Source organism: Salpingoeca rosetta, assembly GCF_000188695.1.
Source record: "Salpingoeca rosetta unplaced genomic scaffold supercont1.11, whole genome shotgun sequence".
Lineage (NCBI taxonomy): Eukaryota > Choanoflagellata > Craspedida > Salpingoecidae > Salpingoeca > Salpingoeca rosetta.
The window spans coordinates 1,094,369-1,111,069 of NW_004754923.1; the positions used below are offsets into that span (position 1 = coordinate 1,094,369).

The window sequence follows — 16,701 nt, forward strand, 5'->3', positions numbered from 1 at the left end:
CACACACACACACACACACACACACACCACACACACACAGGCAAAAGCGATACGCACCATGCTTGGGGAGAGGTTTGCCGAGGATTGAACACGGCGCGGCGAGTGCAGTTCGGGGGAGTGGATACAGGTATGGGAGGCGCAGGAGCGCGGGAAGTTGTGCAAGGAGCGCTTGCGTTGGGAGCCAGGCTGGCCGCGCGGGCTGGGGCTGGAAGACCGCGTGACGGGCACCGAGGAAGCACGGATGCCATGCGCCTCATCCGCGTGCGCAAGCGCATACACATGTGGGTTTGGGTGGGCAAAGTGGCCCAGGCGTCCGCTGTGGTGCTGTGTGGGGCGCGAGGCCGAATGGGACGCCAGAGAAGTGGCAGAGGAGGCCGGGCTGTGCGGGCTGCCGTGCAGCAGGGTGTCCATTGGGGTTGACGAGGAGGAGGCAGGTGTGGAGGAGGAGCGTGGCTCGTCAAAGGCAGCAAAGGTGAAGCGCGGGGCGAGCGAGCGCCGCACGTGTGCTGCCGATTCTGCAACCATGTCTGCCGAGGCGTTGCTGCCGCTGCGATGGCGGTCGTCAGCGTAGCCGTCAAACGCGGCAAAGCGGCTTGAGGCAGCGTGCGCAACACCGTTGCTGTTGCCGTAGCCATTGCTGTGGTGTGGATGAGAGTGGCGGGGATGGCTGTGGCTGTACGGGCGCCCGTAGTTGTTGTAGAGGCGGAGGTCGTCACCGTCATCGTCGCGCGGCTGACCGCTGCCGTTGCCCGTGGCGGCGCAGAGGTGCATGAACCGCGCCTTGATGGCATCGGCCTTATCCTGGGAAAGCACGCCGTGCTCTTCGTTGAGGACGAGCGTCTCGTGCAGCCACTTGCGCTCTTCCTCGTCCTCGCTCATGTGCCGGTGCAGCATGGCGCGCACGTGGTATGCCTGGGCGCGCTTGCCGGCGGCTTCCTGCGTGGTGTCCGTGGGCTGGAACGTGGCGAGGTACGCCTTGACGGCGTCGAGGGCCATGACAAGCTCCACGGGCTGGCACTGCGCAACCTGTGCACGCGCGCACACGGCCTGGGCCAGGGTGATGTTGGTGATGCGTAGCGTCTCTGCGTCGTCGTCACCTGCTTCTCGGCACAATCGCTGGGCGGAACACAAAGAGGAAAGAGAGGAAGAGAAAGAGGTGTGCGTGTATGTGTGTGTGTGTTGGGGGGGGGGGTATGGAAGCAGAGGAAGCAGAGAAATGATGAGTGTGAGTGAGTTTGAGTGCGAGAAAGCGGATAGGGAGGGATGGAGAGAGAGAGAGAGAGAGAGAGAGAGAGAGAGAGAGAGAGAGAGAGAGAGAGAGAGAGAGAGAGAGAGAGAGAGAGAGAGAGAGAGAGAGAGAGAGAGAGAGAGAGAGAGAGAGAGAGAGAGAGAGAGACAGAGAGAGAAAAGGAAGGCAGGGACAATGAAGTGGAAGGGGTGGGGTGGGAGCATGTACGAGATGACACTCAATGCCAGCACAGCAAAACACAACGAAGCGCAAGCAATAACGTAGACAAGACAAACCTTTGCGTCTTTCAAGAGGGAGACGGCGAGGCTGTGTTGTCTTCTTTTCAGAGAGACCTTGCCATAGAGGAAGCTGCAGGACCAGCGCAGCTGTTGTTTGGGGGGGGGGGGAGGGATAGCAAGACGATATAGAAATGGGGCACAAGCGGGGGCGAGTGAGTGGGGCACAAGGGGGGCGAGTGAGTGTTTCATTTCAGATGAGGCAAGAATAGGCAAGCAAGCAAGCCAAAGCGGCGAGCTCACTCATGCAGAATTATTGCAAGCAATGCACATTCACAGTTCATGTTTTACACACACATACACACACCTTTGCGGAGAAGGAGGGTTGCTGGTCGCTATTCGAGATGATGTTGTGTGCTCGACGAATGTGAGGCTGTCAAACAAAGAGCACAACCAGTGCATGGAACGAGATGAGGTGAGACGGGTAGGGAGGAGAAGAAGGGGGCCGGGGGCGGGGGTAAGTAGGGGAGGTAGGGCAGACAAGACAGCTAACCGACAGTCAGCTAGACAGGCAGAGTCACACATAGAAGACACACACACACACACACACGCGCGTGCGCGTGCGCGCGCGTACAGGCACAGGCACAGGCACAGGCACAGGCACAGGCACAGGCACAGGCACAGGCACAGGCACAGGCACACACACACACACAGGCACGCATACACACCGAGCTCACCTCAGCCTCGTCAACGTGGTTGGACTTGAGTAAAGTCCGCGCAAGGTCCACCAACATCGACACCTCTTCGCTCTGCATGAGGAGGAGGGAGAGGATGATCAATGGCAAGAAGATGACAACAAAGAACAGAGGTAGGTCAGTGAACACATTCCAATCATGGTTGGGGCGGCATGGGGATTGGTAGTCGCCAACATGGTGGTTGGGACAGAAAACATGTGCGTGTGGGGAGACAGACAGCATGGTCGTGCGTGTGGGAACGAGCGAGAAATGTATGCGTAACGAACTCATCCTTCATGACGTGTATGCCCACAACCAACATCAAACCCAAACAAAGAAAACAACGAACAAAGCAAGCGACGACCGTTGAATGTCGTTTGCTTGCAAGCAAACCCAACACCCAAAGGGCACACAGAGAGAGAGAGAGAGAGAGAGAGAGAGAGAGAGAGAGAGAGAGAGAGAGAGAGAGAGAGAGAGAGAGAGAGAGTGTGTGTGTGTGTGTGTGTGTGTGTGTGTGTGTGTGTGTGGCGTGGTTGGCAACGTACCAGCGAGTGTGACCCTGAGCGGAGAAGGCCGAGGGCCTTGTTGTAGTTGTGTGCGGCGGAGATGGCGTCGCTTTGTTGCAAGCACTTGACAGCTGCACGGCGGTAACTGCGCGCTTCGACAATGTGCGATGCCTTCTGTGGAAGACAAAGAAGGCGAGGAGGAGGGGGAGGAGGAGGGGAGAGAAGAAATGGAAACGTACATAAACACACAAGCACACAAACACAGACACAAGACACAAGGCACAAGAGACACAGTTTCCGTTGAATAGGCGACATGTGGATGCGTGTGCGCGCGAGCAAGCAAGTGGTGTGTTGGTGGAAGTGAGCCAAGCGCCAAAGAAAGAAGCAAGTGGCAAATGGAGGCAAAGCACTCAATGTCTGCCTGACAAAGTAAAGTACGTCTCGCGCGCTTGTGGCTTGAGCTGACACAAACAACAACAACAACAACATCCAGCAACAGCGCCAACCAACAAAGGCGGTTGCTGGATAACGCTTGCGAGAGGGTGGTGGTGGTGGTGGTGGTGGGTGTTGCAGCTGCTGCTGATATCGGCGTGTGTGTGTGCGTGTGCGTGTTTCAACGGCCACACATTGGCAAGTGCTGTCTGTTGTCGAGAGAAGAACAAACAGCAGACGCGGGGAAGGGAAGGGAACCCACAAAGACAAGACGACAACGTTGTGTTCACACACACACACACACACCTTTGATGGGAAGGTTGCCGCGAGTGCCTCCGGCGAAGCAGAGAGCCGGGGCGGCGGCGGCGTGGGGGTTGCTCTTGACGTGGTGTTGGTTGTCTTGGCAGTTGCTGTTCTAGAGTGCTGCAGCGGAGACAGGGATGTCGAGGCAAAAGAGGAGGAGGAGGAAGCAGGCACACCGGGATATGTGTTGGACATTGCAGCTCAGCGCATGCCCTTGTGCCACAGGCACGATCGAGGGTGGTGTGCAAAGCGGGTTCCGGATGAACTCGCACTCACAGAGCGAAGGAGAAGAAGCGAGAGAGGAGGGAGAAATGGGGGAGGAGGAAAGGAGGAGGAGGAGGAGGAGAGCGTTGGTGGCAGGGGTCTGGTCAACAGACAAAACGATAAGAGGGGAAGGGTGGTGGTCACAGACGCGCCTCAAGCTGATGGGAACGAGGCGAAGATGAAAGCAGCAAAATGAGGACGGACTGCGCTGCGGCAAGGCTCAGGCAAACACAACACAAGCTCTGGCTCGTGTGATTGGTGTTGAGAGCGCGCGTGGGTGCAGTCGTGGCGGTGGTGGTGGGAGGAGGAAGCGTCAACGGGATAGGTCTGCGTCTCGGCGTGTGTAGATGGCTGGAAGGGTGGAATTTGAGCCGGCAAGGAGAGAATGGGAGAAAGCATGTGGATGCGGAGGATGTGGAGGAGGACAGAGAAGAAAGAAGAAGAAGGCACGCCAAGCAGGTCAGGGTGTGAGCGGTGGCGGTGTTATTTCGGAATCAAACTCTCATCAAGCAGCGAGCGAAAGCAAGGACGACGATGCAGCGTGAAAATGGCGAGAGCAGACGCAAGACGCAAGAAGGCCCGGGAGAGAACAACACCAAGCACCGCGAGCGAAATAGCGGCTTGGTTGCGCGTACTCAAGCACGAGAAGCAAGTCGCAAGCAACGGCAGGAAGCGCAGAGCGGGAGAGAGACACACAAAGGACAAACCTGTGTTTGGAAGTGCGGCTTGGAAGAGAAATGGGAGAGTGTGTGATGTTTCGTGTTTGGCCTGACGAGAGGTGTGTGTGTGTGTGTGTGTGTGTGTGTGTGTGTGTGTGCGTCGCAATGAGATACCCAGGTCATTGATAAGTGGGGTGAAATGAAGTGAGGGAGTGGCAGAACAAAGGAACAAAGTGGTGGTGGTAGTGGTGGTGGTGGTAGTGGTGGTGGAAGAGAGGCATGCAGTTCACGACACATTTCACTCACCGCCTTCAAGGCCACAAGGAAGGGAGACAAAGAGATGGCGCGCGTGCGTGCTTGTCTCTCTGACTACCCAACACAGCAGCCAAACAAAGGAGGAAAGGGTGTGTGTGTTGGTATTCGTGGTGGTAAGGCAGGGTGTTGTGGGTGTTGTGGTGAATGATGAGCCAACAAAGCCAGTCAGTGGCGACTGCTAAACAGGCAAGAAGCAAGATGGCACACAAGGGTGAGCAAATGTAACAACACACAAGAAGAACAAGCCAAAAGAACGGCGCACCGCGCGTCCAGCCTCAGCTTCCTTGCTTGGCTTCCTTCTTGCTTGCCTGCCTATTTTCTTGTCCAAGAGCCACACCACCCACCCAGCGAAAAAACAACAACCAAGCCCGAGTGTGGCTTGCTTTTGGGGTTTTTGCTTCTTTGGCCAGTGTGTGTGTGTATTGTGTGCCCTTTGTTGGTGTTAGTTCGCGTTGTCGGTTGCGTGGGTTGGTTGGGGGGAAGTGTTTGGGAAGTGTGGCGGGCCCGGTCGTCAAAGCGTCAAAACCTCGCGCGGATTTCGGTTAGGCGCGTAGCGTGCGTGGTTGAGGCATGGTTGAGATTATTGCTTGATGTTGGGCGGACAAAACAAAGGACCGCGTAATGCCGTTTGGCATGGTTGCGTGTGCAAGCAGGATTCCGAGCACAGCACGAAAATGCACACGACAAAGACAAAGGAAGTGCTTCACAACGCTCCGGGGCACACCAGAGGTGCGAATGGAAGTGCTTCGCAACAGCAAAACATGAGCGGTTTTGACCCTGGGCACTCCAGTTCGCGCGTGCGTTTCTCCTCCTCTCCTCCTCTCCTGCTCCCCTGTGTCTGCGTGGTCGGAAGTGCGTCATGCGTGGGTGGCGAAGAGGGTGAATAGTGGGGCAAACTGGCTGGCGGGAAAAGTGAAACTTGCACTTCCTCGTGCCTGCATGCAAAACAAGCCACGCCGCTTTGTCCATCACAACCCACGACTTGGCAACGTTGTTGTCAAGCAACCACGCGAGTTGGTCAGTACCTGCAGATTGCGTCGCGTTGGTGAGGAATGGCGGCTGCTTCTAACGTAAAATCTGTTCGTTGATTGCCCACGCGCACGCGCGCGTGTGTGTTCAACGCCACACAACGAATTTTCCGCACGCGTTGGCGCCGCGCGATTTGAAAACAAACAACAACAACAGGCGGGAGAGCGAATCTGCTGAGTCAGCGAACACACAAAACAAAAGCACCCTGCTGCCTGGATACAAGAACGAAGAAGCGAGGCGCTGTTTGTTGTTGCACACAACGAGGATGGATGTGGTGTGTGAGCGGTTTTGTCGCGGCTGCGAGGAGACAGTGCTCAAGGCCGATCCGCCACTGCTGCTGTCGGAGTTGCGGCCCTTCTTGCAGCCACTCACAACATGGGGCGACACCAGGTTTGTGTCTGCGGAAGGGAAGGGAGATGGGCAAAGGTTGTGCTGCGTGCCAGTGAGGTGGTTGAGCGTGGTCGTACTCGGACGTGTTTTTGTTGTTGAGGGAGGGTTGAGTGTTTCTGTACGTGTATGTGTTTGTGTATGTGTACGTTTACATGTGTATGTGTACGTGTGTATGTTGACTACGTGTTGTGTTGTGGGTGTGCATGGGTGAGAGTGCGTCTCTCTCTCTCTCTCTCTCTCTTTGTCTCTGTCTGTCTGTCTCTCTCTCTCTTTGTCTCTCTGTCTGTGTCTCCCTGTCTCCCTGTCTCCCTGTCTCCCTGTCTCCCTGTCTCCCTGTCTCCCTGTCTCCCTGTCCCCGTCTCTGCGTCCTTTCCTCCCTCTCTGTCTGTTGAGATGACTCTGACTCACATCGGCTACAGCCAGTGCAGTCACTGTGGTTGTTCTTTTCACACGAAACTGGCCAGCACATAACAATAAGCACCCTCATCCTCATTTCATCATCCCCCCACCCCCCCCCCCCACACACACACACACCTCACACACTCACTTGTCGCGTTTAAACTCGCTACCACCAGCCCAAGGGTGCAGCATGCATGCTTAAAGGCACTGTGGGCTATCTGTGTGGGCACCACCATGCCTGAACACACAACCCAGCAACAAAACGAGAAAGACGAGGAAGACGAGGAGCTGGACATGCTCGTGGACTACTTCAGCCAGCAGCTGCGCGTGGAGTTGTCCCAACAACATCAGACAGTCCTGTTGAACTGCGTATCCGCAATCACGTGTCGGAGCCCTTACGCTCGTCGCAAACTCGCCATACTCAACGAAGCAGAGTGCGTTTTGCGAATGTGAGTGATGAGAGTCTGTGTGAGTGCGTGCGTGCGTGGTGTTGTACGAGAGTGCTCTTTGGAGAGGCTGCGGCAAGGATGGAATAGAATGAGGGAGGAGGTTGAGTGATGTGATGTGCGTCTACACATACATGTGTGTGGTTTTGTGTCTTGACGCACCAAGTCATTCCCTCACCAAACAACCAACGCCACACACACCTACACACACACATTCACACACATTCACGCATATTCACACATACACATACATACACCTACACACCCACACCCACATACACACACATACATACACGCGCGCACACACACACACATACATACACGCACACACACACACACGCACAACAATGTACAAACATATTCAACTAGGGCCGTGGATGTGCTTGTTGAAAAGCTGCGGCTTGACCAGCCTCCTCAGCTTGCTCGCCCAGCTGCAGAATGTCTGGCTGCGCTGTTTCTGGAACCACACGCACGTCGCAAGGTTGAAGAAGCACAAGGGCATGAACCTCTTGTTGTCTTGTGCCCACCACAGCCCTTTGTATTCCCCAGCACGTGCCCATCCACATGTCACGTCACAGCCACCCCTGTCTTCCTTTCGCCCCCACTCACACATGCACGTGTTGTTTGTAATCTATCTATCCCTCCCTGCACCTGTTGTGGCAGTTTACGCGCGATGAAGGCCTGGCTGCATGCTTGGCCCAGCTCCGCAACGGTATGGTGTGCGTGCATGCACACATGCTTCAGGCCATTGCTGAAGCGAGGTTGCTTCGCAGCGCATGTGCCTTTTTGGATGGATGGGTGACGTTCCATGTGCTTGCATGGATGGATCATCCCCCATCCCGCCTTCAAACACACGCCCTGCGTCATGCTGTAAGTGCTTACACATGCACTAATCACGGCACCAATCTCGTGCACACATGCATGCAGGCTGTGCGAATGATCTCGCTGAAAGCATCCTGAATTGTTTGAATGTGCTGTTGTGCGAGGAGCACGCAGTGGCCACTGAGGGTAAGCTTCTTGCTATCTCGCCCGACACGTATGGATGAACGAGAACAAGCGACATCAATGTCGACTGCGTGACGGGGTTGGCTTGCCTGCATGCAAGGCTTTCCACCATTCTCACATGCAGCATGGCCTGTGCTTGGCATCTTGCGCTCCACAAAGAACTCCAGCACTTGAGCGCTGTCCCCACGCTCATCAAGTTCATCAGGTCCGTGTATGTGTGTGTGTGTGTTTGTGTGTGTGTTTGTGTGTGTGTGTGTGCGTGTTTGTGTGTGTTTGTGTGTGTGTGTGTGTGTCAGCGTGCGTGCGTGTGTGTGTGTTTGTGTGTGTTTGTGTGTGTGTGTGTGTGTCAGCGTGTGTATTGATAGAGAGTGTGAGCTTGTCGTGGCTTGGACACGCGTGCGTTCTCGACTCAACAACGACCGCCAGCGCCAACATGAACCACACACACACACACATACACCTATACACGTACGTGTAAACACGCTTGCACATATGTCTGCGTGCACAAAGAGCGAGTTCTGACGCTTGTTGTGTGTGCGTTGCAACTTGTGATAGTGCACACGAAACCAAGCGTGTACGAAAGAGCCTCTCCAGCCAAGCCCAAGCACTCGCAGTCATCACCCTTCTCGCAGAGAACTCTGGGCTGAGACAAGAGATTGCAGGTGTGTGTGTTCCATCTGGTGTGTTGACGAGCTACACAAATGTGCGAGCATGCGCGCGTTCTTCTGTCAATGTGCATGTGGCGCATGTGCGGCCAAGCGACTGCCAAGGCACGACGATGCGGAGGTGCGAAGCTTGAACTCACGTATCTGAATTGGCGGCCTTCTTTCTCTGCGTTGAACCATGTCTCTTGTTTTCCCAGACGCGCGCTTCTTTGAACTGGCTATTTCCATGCTGAACAACGCCGCAACAGCCTGGGGTACGTATGTATCACACAATGTCGCTCACAGCCGTGCATCCACCATATTCACATTGATCTTCTCGCTTCACCTGCTTGGCCAGTCGATTCGCTCGTGTCCACAAACTTCATTGCCGTATCGCACATCATCGAATCCCATCCTTCCTGTCAGCCTTGTCACTGCTGCCTCACGTTTCACCTGCTGCGTTTTATACGTTTCTCGCTGCAGAGAATGAGGACCGCAGCTCCAGAAGCTCTGGCTTTTCCCTTCCAGCAATCACAGGGCGTGCCAGCCCAAAGCTCCCGCGTCGTCACCACCCCCACCCCCACCAGCAGCAACAGCAGCAGCAATCAAAGCGCACACCTCCCGTCAGCCCGACCAAGACAACTGCATCTGTGATCAATGCGGTGGATGCTGACGACGACACGGCAACGCAACAACGGCAAAGTCACGTGCGTCACCTTGATCATTGCTGCGTTTGTGTGTGTGTGTGTGTGATTTTGTGTGCGTGTGTGTGTGTGTGTGTGTGTGTGTGTGTGTGTGTGTGTGTGTGTGTGTGTGTGTGTGTGTGTGTGTGTGTGTGTGTGTGTGTGTGTGTGCATACGGTGCGCAGTACGTTTCAAACTTCCACAGCTGCACTCACACAGAGCTGTGATCCGTCTTGCCTTGTTTTCCTTTGCAAACCCAATTATGCATGGGGTGTGTGTGCAGGATGTTGTGAGTGCGACGCTGCTGGCCATCGCAACAGTGCTGTTGGAGTCGGACCACGTTTGCTTGGCATTCCTGAGCCTCGAAGGTGGGCCCTGCTGGGTGGTGTGGCGCATGCGAGTGCGTGAGCTGTGTGTGTGTGTGTGTGTGTGTGTGTGTCTGTGTCTGTGTGCGTGTGTGTGTGTGTCTGTGTGCGTGTGTGTGTGTGTAGGTGCGTGTAGGTGCGTGTGGCGGATAGAAGCCCGACGTCATGCAACACAAGAAAGTGGGACTGGTTGATGCAGTCCTGGTTGCTGTCCGTCCCTACTGTTTGAATAAGTCATCGCGCATTCACACACACACACACACATACGCTTTTGTGTTCAGGCCTTGCGGTGATTGTGGATCTTGCGCAGTCGATTCAAGGCAAGATGCATCTGCCTGAGGTCTCCTCTGTGCTTTTGAGTTTGTGTGAAGGAGGGGAGCACCACCAAGTCATCGATCAAGGTCAGCGACAATGTGTGTGTGTGTGTACATGCGTGTGTGTGTGTGTCGCGCTTTTGTTGGAGTATGAATGTGGCCCCTAAAGCGCCCTCACGCACACACACACACACATGCACATGCACACTACCACACACATTCTCCCATATGTACATGACGCACATGCTGCTGGCCCTGCTGGTGAAGGGGGTCTGGAGATGCTGTTTCAAATGGTGCTGGCCGACTTGGATGAACTCTCCGTGTCTCAGGTGCGAGCGGTGGCTCAAATGCTTAGAGTTGTGCTGGTTTGAGTCACTCTTGTATTGCTGCCCCCGCCCCTTGTTCGTTCGTTAAACTCGCACTTGCTGTTACCATGCACACATAGGCGTGTTGCTGTTTGCGGCATCTGTTGAGCGGCAGAGAGCCCGTCATTGCCCTCGCAGAAGACAACCATTTCAACCTTGAAGGTGATCTTTGTGTATTGTTCTGTTTGCATTGTTTTGTGTATCGTGTGAGCGACATGGCGTGTGCGATATACCGTGTTGCACCCAGCAAACACATTCACACACAATGCACACACGCACACACAATGCACGCACGCACATACACACGCACACGCACACACACACGCACACGCACACACACACACACACGCACACGCACACACACACACACACACATTCACACACACACCCGCACTTACAAACTGTCAGGGTCCTTGCGGCATCTGTCCACCAACGGCGGTTCGTCTCGGTCCGCTGCCGTCAAGCGCGAAGCCGCAGAGGCGCTCAAGGTGACACCATGTGTTGGTTGCGTGCAGGGAAGGATGTTTGCCTGTGCGGGCGGCATGCGTCTCTCTGCACCCTTTTGGTGTGTGTGTGGTTTGACCCCGAACTGTGGGGCCCTCGCGCTCATTTCGCGCCTCGTTGTTTTGTGATCTGTTCGCTGTTTCAATCACACGGACCTACCGACTCTTCGTTTCTAATGCTTGCCTGCAGGCATTCGAGAAGCGCATGCATCGTGCAAGAAACCAGGGTGGCGGCCGCATCAAGCAGTCCACAGCGTCCAAGAGCAGCAAGTCCAGCACCATCGCTAGCAGCGCACGTGATGTCGACGAAGCGGCGCGATCTGCCCGTCTTCAGCGACTCACCGACCTCGTGCAATCCCTCTAACGTGTGAAAACGCACGCGCAAATGCACGTTGCATGCTGACACGGGGGGGGGGGAGCTGTGATAAAACATGTCGTGTGTGCACGTGTACGAGCAAAGGCCTGGCGGACGTGCAGTGCTGTTTCAGTGTTGATTCACATCATTCTGCGTTGCTGGCATGGTCCGTGACAATTGTTCGTGTTGCAATGAAAGCTGTTTGTTTATTTTGAGTGCGACCCCTGACAGAAACCCAATTAGCAAAACAGAGTGGTGAATGGACACGTGCTGACTTGTTCGTGTGATGTGAGGGATGTTGTGGCACACCACGAGTGTGGCTGACTATGAACAGAATGGGAAAGCGCACAACGGCAGGCCTGCAACGCGGCGCCATCGCCGTGCATGACACTGCTTGGCCAGAGCAGCCGTTGCGGCAGTGGTTCGGAGACGGAGAATAGTGGATGGGCAATGCTGCCACCGGAGGTGTGTCGGGTGTCGTCGTCACACCACTTGGCCGTGCTCTCTGCTCTCGCCGGCGCTGTTGACGCCTGCACGGCCGTGATCAAAGCCGCGCTGCCGCATAAACTGCACCATGGCCCACGGCCTGTAGTTGACGATGAAGGCACGACGCCAAGCATCCGTTGTGTTGCCGCCCGTCCCGTGCAATGTGTTCCCAAAGTGGGCCGTGCACGAGCCTGCAGGCAACGGAATCACACAACGTTTGCTCTGCGAAAGAAGTTTGCAACAAGGAGGGGGGGGGGGAGGGGGTTTGTATTTGCGTTCATTTGTGAGCGCATGTATGCGCGTGAATGTATGCATGCGTGTGTATGTGTATGTGTGTGAGTGAGTGTGTGTGTGTGTGTGTTCAGAAGGAACGAGGCAGTGAGACGTGTGCAAGTGGAATTTAGGTCAAGCAGAAAGGGCGTGTTGTCGTAAAACCCTCACATCATCAATGTCCTGTGTTGTGGAGAGGACGTGATGTCCCTCGCTTGCAGGCACGTGTGGATGCAGAGGAGCAAGATGGCTTCCAGGGACTAAACAGCCAGAGCGGTGTGTGTGTGTGTGTGTGTGTGTGTGTGTGTGTGTGTGTGTGTGTGTGTGCACAGGAACAGGAGGACAAAGCAAGGCGTTGAGCAATCACAGCTTCATAGAGCGACACGAGCAGCAGTGCCAGTGACCGGTGCATGTGTCCCTTTTTTCCCCGTCCTCCTCATCTTGCTACTCAGGTGGTGTCAAGGAGGGGGGGGGGGGAAGTTCAGCAGCCAGTACAGTGTGACACAAACAACCAACGTACCAAACTGCATGCAACCGTTGCTTGGTGTCGCCTCGTCGATGGCCACCTGAATATCAGTCGGCGATTGACATCAACGCAGGCAGTGACATGACAGCAAGGGGCGTGTACATAAAGGGGGCGAATGAGGAAGGAAGAGGAAGCTACAAACAAGAAGGCAGTCATGCACGCTGGCAGGCAGATGGGCACAAATAGACACTGACAGACAGAAAGACACACGCACGCACACAGACGCAGCCGCAGATGTACGCACAGACACAGCCGCAGATGTACGCACAGACACACACACACAGACACAGACAGAGAAAGAGACACACAGACACAGCACCAAGCCCAAGTCCGCCGCACCCAGAATGAGAGGGCGCGGGTATCTGGGAGGTCAGGCCAGTACGCCTGGTCCTGGTGCCATGGCACGGCAGTGTTGGTGTGCGGTCCCTTGGCGATGAGCATGTCAAAGTCGAATGTCATCTCATCACCAACAAGCACACGCGCCAGAAGTGCTGTCCGGGAGTGAATTGCACCCTGCAGCGGTTTCAATGCCATGCATGTAGTGAGGAGGGGGCGCATTCAACGTGAGCAGAGCAGCACATCGTGCAATCGCACGCGAGTGCTCTCCGATGATGGTTGTGTAAGGAGACGGGAGCAGAACAGGGGGGGGGGGAGGAACAAGAGGAGGTGGGGAAAAGCCCACGAAACAGGAACTCTCTTCCTCACGCACGCACGCACGCACACACACATACACACACACACACACACACACACACACACACACACACACACACACACACACACACACACACACACACACACAGACAGACACAGACACGCACACCTACGCACACACACAAAGACACACAAAGACACACAAAGACACACACACACACACACGCACACCAACGCACAGACACACCTACTCACAGACACACAAACACACGCACACATACAGTCTCACTTGGGCGAGGTGCTTGACGTAGTCGCTGGGCCACATAATCTGCATGACGTTTTCGTGCTCGTTTGTCTGTGCGGGCTGATGAGACCCAAGATCGTGCCGATGCAGCTCGCTGTCGATGGTGCCGTTGAGGAACGCCTTGTACAGGCGCTTGTACAGCTTCAGCTCGCGCGGCGTAAGAACGCCGTTGATCTGCAGGAAACCGTCCTCCATCAGCTGCTCGCGCAGGTCTGGGATCGCCTGTGTCTCAAGCCAGGACTCTGGCGTCTCAAAGTCAAACTGCCAGCCCAGCACGCTGGCCTGGTAAGCGACATGCGCCTGCGATCGCACCTGTTGTTGTCTTCCTGGCTGCCACCGAGGAGGGCGTGAGCGCTCAAGAGCACCATAGCTTTCCCCCTGCACACTCCTCGTTGCCACTGCTGCCATTGAGCCTCCCGACGTCGCCATCCCCCTCCCCGCAGCTGTGGCGGCCGCCGCAACTGTTCTTCCTCGCATCAATCTGGCCGCCATGTTTGTCCGCTTGTCTGCTGGAAACAAGGCCGTCAGGTCCTTGAGCTTTTGGCCCTGTTACAGTTTGTTGGCTGGTCTCGGGGATGAAGCAAGCGTTGATGGGTGGGTGGATGGAAGCCCGCTGATGCTGTGGATGGATGAGGGCTGGTGGAAAGCAACGCAGAGATCAACAAGCACGAACCAAAGAAGGACAGCCACGGTGGATAATGAAATCGACAGCACGAAACGCATTGCATTTTCCTCCACTGTTTTGTTTGCTGCTCCAAGATCGCTGCGATGTTGGTGCCATCTGCTGCTCTTCTCCTCCTCCTTGCGGTGAGCACTGATGTTGTGATGCATGTGGTTGTGTGTTTGGTTGTTTGTGTGTCTGGCATGATACGATGCATGTGTGAACGCTGCACACACATCTGCACACACATCTGCACACACATCTGCACACACATCTGCACATTCCCAGACTGCGCGCGCGCGCACACACGCACACACACACACACTGACAAATGCACACACTGGCACACACACGCTGGCCCACATCCGCGTCGCTGACCAAACCAAACAACAACGCTGTTGTCTTGCACTTTGTTTGTGCGTGTGTGTAGGTGGCTGGCTGCGCCGTCGCCCAAGATCCCGCTGAGGGATGGCTTGGCTACGCCAAGGGTGTCAACCCAAGCGGCGAGGTTGGTTCAGTGGGTGTTGCATGTCAATCAAGCAGTGCACTGAAACAAACACACTTTGCACCTCAAGTACATGCACACACACACACACACACACACACACACACACACACACACACACACACACACACACACGCACACGCTGCATCACACATCACTCCTCTCATGCGACGTTCTCTCGCGCTGCGCCTCTGAAGGGTATCATCACGTACATTGAGGCCAAGTGGCGGGTTGGCTCCAACCCTCGCCGTGGGGGCGCCTTCTTCTCCCCTTGGTCAGTCGTGTGTGATGTGAGTGTGTGTGTGTGTGTGCATGCGTGTGTGCGTGAGTGAGTGTATTTTGTGAGTGCATATGTGTGTGTGTGAGTGCATGCGCGCGTGTGTGTGCCGATCTTTCATGCCTCACAATGCCATCCATTGCTTCTCATCCACCAGGTTTGGCATTGAGACCTCTGACAACCTCAACCTCATCCAGCCCGTCAACCCTTGGACTGGCAATCAGTGGCAGATCTACAACGGTTTGTGTATGCGTGCGTGTGCGTGTGCGTGTGCATCCATGCGCTCGTGTACGTGTTCTGTGCATTCGTGCGCTCGTGTGCGTGTTGTGTGGATGCAGCAGTGTGCTGGCCACTGCACCACAATCCTCAGATGCCGTCTAACGCTGCTGTACAACAACACGCACACCTGTGTGATGCAGAGTATTTCCAGTGGGTGCCCACCCACAACTACAACAGCGAGGCCCACGTTGTGCGCCCCGGCGATGTGCTCTTTGGCTCCGTCTCCTACAACCCGTCCAAGAACTCATACACGGTGTTCCACAAGGTGTGTGAATATGCATACGTGTGTTGGTATGTGTGTGTGTGCATGTGTGTGTGTGCATGTGTGCATGTGTGTGTGTGTGTGTGTGTGTGTGTGTGTGTGTGTGTGTGTGTGTGTGTGTGTGTGAGCCACGCATGCATGAGGCTTTGTGCACCTTGGGGTTTGCATTGTAGCTCCACACTGCCATCACTCCAATAACCAGGAGCCATTCTCGCAACACCTTCTTCTGCCGTACCCCAAACCCTCACACGACACGGGCTTTGTTTGTGCCCTGCATCCCTTGCCCCCCCCTTCAGGACATGAACGATGGCTGGAGCGTGACGACGGAGATCCCCGTGCAGCGCTCTGGTGGCGACTACAAGAAGTACACCATTGGTAAGCGAGCAGCGTGTTCTCATCGCTGCTACTACTACGACTGCTGCTGCTACCTGCTGTTGTTGTTGTTGTTGCCAGTGGCGAACGCACTTCTTTGCTCTGCTGGTCTGACGTACACTGCTGTCGTTTGAGCGTTTGTCCTGTCGCAAACGACTCTATGATAGCGTTGGTTGCACAACAAAGCACACCTTCTTTCGCCGTTGCTCTCTCCCACTTCATGTCATCAACCCCTCTAACCACCGCTGTTCACCACCCATCCAAATCGCTCCACCACCCACCAGTGTACTTTGTGTTTGAGAAGGAGTGGGACTGCGACCAGTATCCTCCAGATGGTGAGGTCACCTTCTACGACATTAAGGTCCAATACAACAACCAGACGGTACGTTCCCCAAGCCATTGTGTGTGTGTATGTGTGCTGTGAACGGATGCTGGTTGGCGTAGTCGGCGCTGTTATCAACGTACGCTCCAGTGACGCCCGCGTGTTTGCGGTGTGTGTTTGCTGCGTGCGACACGTGCGTGCAGGTCAGCCCCCAGTGGACCACTGCTTACGTCGACGACGTCTGCAACAACCGCGCCCACATCGTGGACGAGTACGTCAGCGTTTCCACATGTCACCGCACGCTGCATGATGATAGTGACCTGTCTGCCACTCTATCCCCACTGTTGCTGCCACCTGTGCGTGTCAAATCACGGCCCAATTCGCTCACGCTTTGTTGTTGCATGCCGGTGCATGACTCACCGCACACTGCCCACGACATCCCTCTCCTCTCTCCTCCCCCCCCCCCTCTTTCCTCTCCTCCACCCCGAACAGGTCCACCATCAAGATCACCTGGGACACCACCAACTAATCCGCCAACCATCACTGCACTCCTTTTGTTTGTGCAATTGCAACTTTTCCGCAACTGCCTCACGTTTGTGTGGCTCTGA

The 16,701-nt window shown here is 55.4% G+C and overlaps 4 protein-coding genes across 4 annotated transcripts in view; 2 read left to right on the plus strand and 2 right to left on the minus strand.

The window, feature by feature from the left end:
• PTSG_04947 (uncharacterized protein) overlaps positions 1-4,302 on the minus strand; it is a 6,235-nt gene extending 1,933 nt beyond the window's left edge. The window contains exons 1-6 of the mRNA XM_004994205.1: positions 3,443-4,302; positions 2,744-2,878; positions 2,202-2,273; positions 1,832-1,897; positions 1,525-1,614; positions 58-1,116 (exon numbers count right to left, since the gene is read on the minus strand). Of these exons, the coding sequence (XP_004994262.1) occupies positions 58-1,116; positions 1,525-1,614; positions 1,832-1,897; positions 2,202-2,273; positions 2,744-2,878; positions 3,443-3,634 (1,614 nt within the window). The 5' untranslated portion in view covers positions 3,635-4,302. The remainder of the gene's footprint in view (positions 1-57; positions 1,117-1,524; positions 1,615-1,831; positions 1,898-2,201; positions 2,274-2,743; positions 2,879-3,442) is intronic.
• Positions 4,303-5,906: 1,604 nt separating this feature from the next.
• Positions 5,907-11,235, plus strand: PTSG_04948 (uncharacterized protein). The gene is made up of 15 exons (XM_004994206.1): positions 5,907-6,096; positions 6,672-6,929; positions 7,311-7,422; positions 7,605-7,653; positions 7,869-7,949; positions 8,106-8,151; positions 8,502-8,608; positions 8,809-8,865; positions 9,074-9,297; positions 9,557-9,641; positions 9,920-10,039; positions 10,220-10,281; positions 10,398-10,479; positions 10,726-10,805; positions 11,011-11,235. Exons 1-15 carry the CDS (start codon positions 5,972-5,974, stop codon positions 11,182-11,184), a joined length of 1,662 nt encoding a protein of 553 aa, XP_004994263.1. The 5' UTR covers positions 5,907-5,971; the 3' UTR covers positions 11,185-11,235.
• Positions 11,236-11,372: 137 nt separating this feature from the next.
• Positions 11,373-13,877, minus strand: PTSG_04949 (uncharacterized protein). Its single transcript, XM_004994207.1, has 5 exons — positions 13,401-13,877; positions 12,797-12,970; positions 12,452-12,497; positions 12,103-12,191; positions 11,373-11,883 (listed from the first exon to the last, which is right to left on the minus strand). Exons 1-5 carry the CDS (start codon positions 13,842-13,844, stop codon positions 11,659-11,661), a joined length of 978 nt encoding a protein of 325 aa, XP_004994264.1. The 5' UTR covers positions 13,845-13,877; the 3' UTR covers positions 11,373-11,658.
• Positions 13,878-14,183: 306 nt separating this feature from the next.
• PTSG_04950 (uncharacterized protein) lies at positions 14,184-16,622 on the plus strand (the record flags this gene model as incomplete). Its single annotated transcript, XM_004994208.1, has 9 exons — positions 14,184-14,222; positions 14,507-14,584; positions 14,779-14,855; positions 15,016-15,098; positions 15,278-15,402; positions 15,696-15,774; positions 16,056-16,153; positions 16,297-16,364; positions 16,586-16,622. 9 exons carry the CDS (start codon positions 14,184-14,186, stop codon positions 16,620-16,622), a joined length of 684 nt encoding a protein of 227 aa, XP_004994265.1.
• Positions 16,623-16,701: the final 79 nt, after the last annotated feature.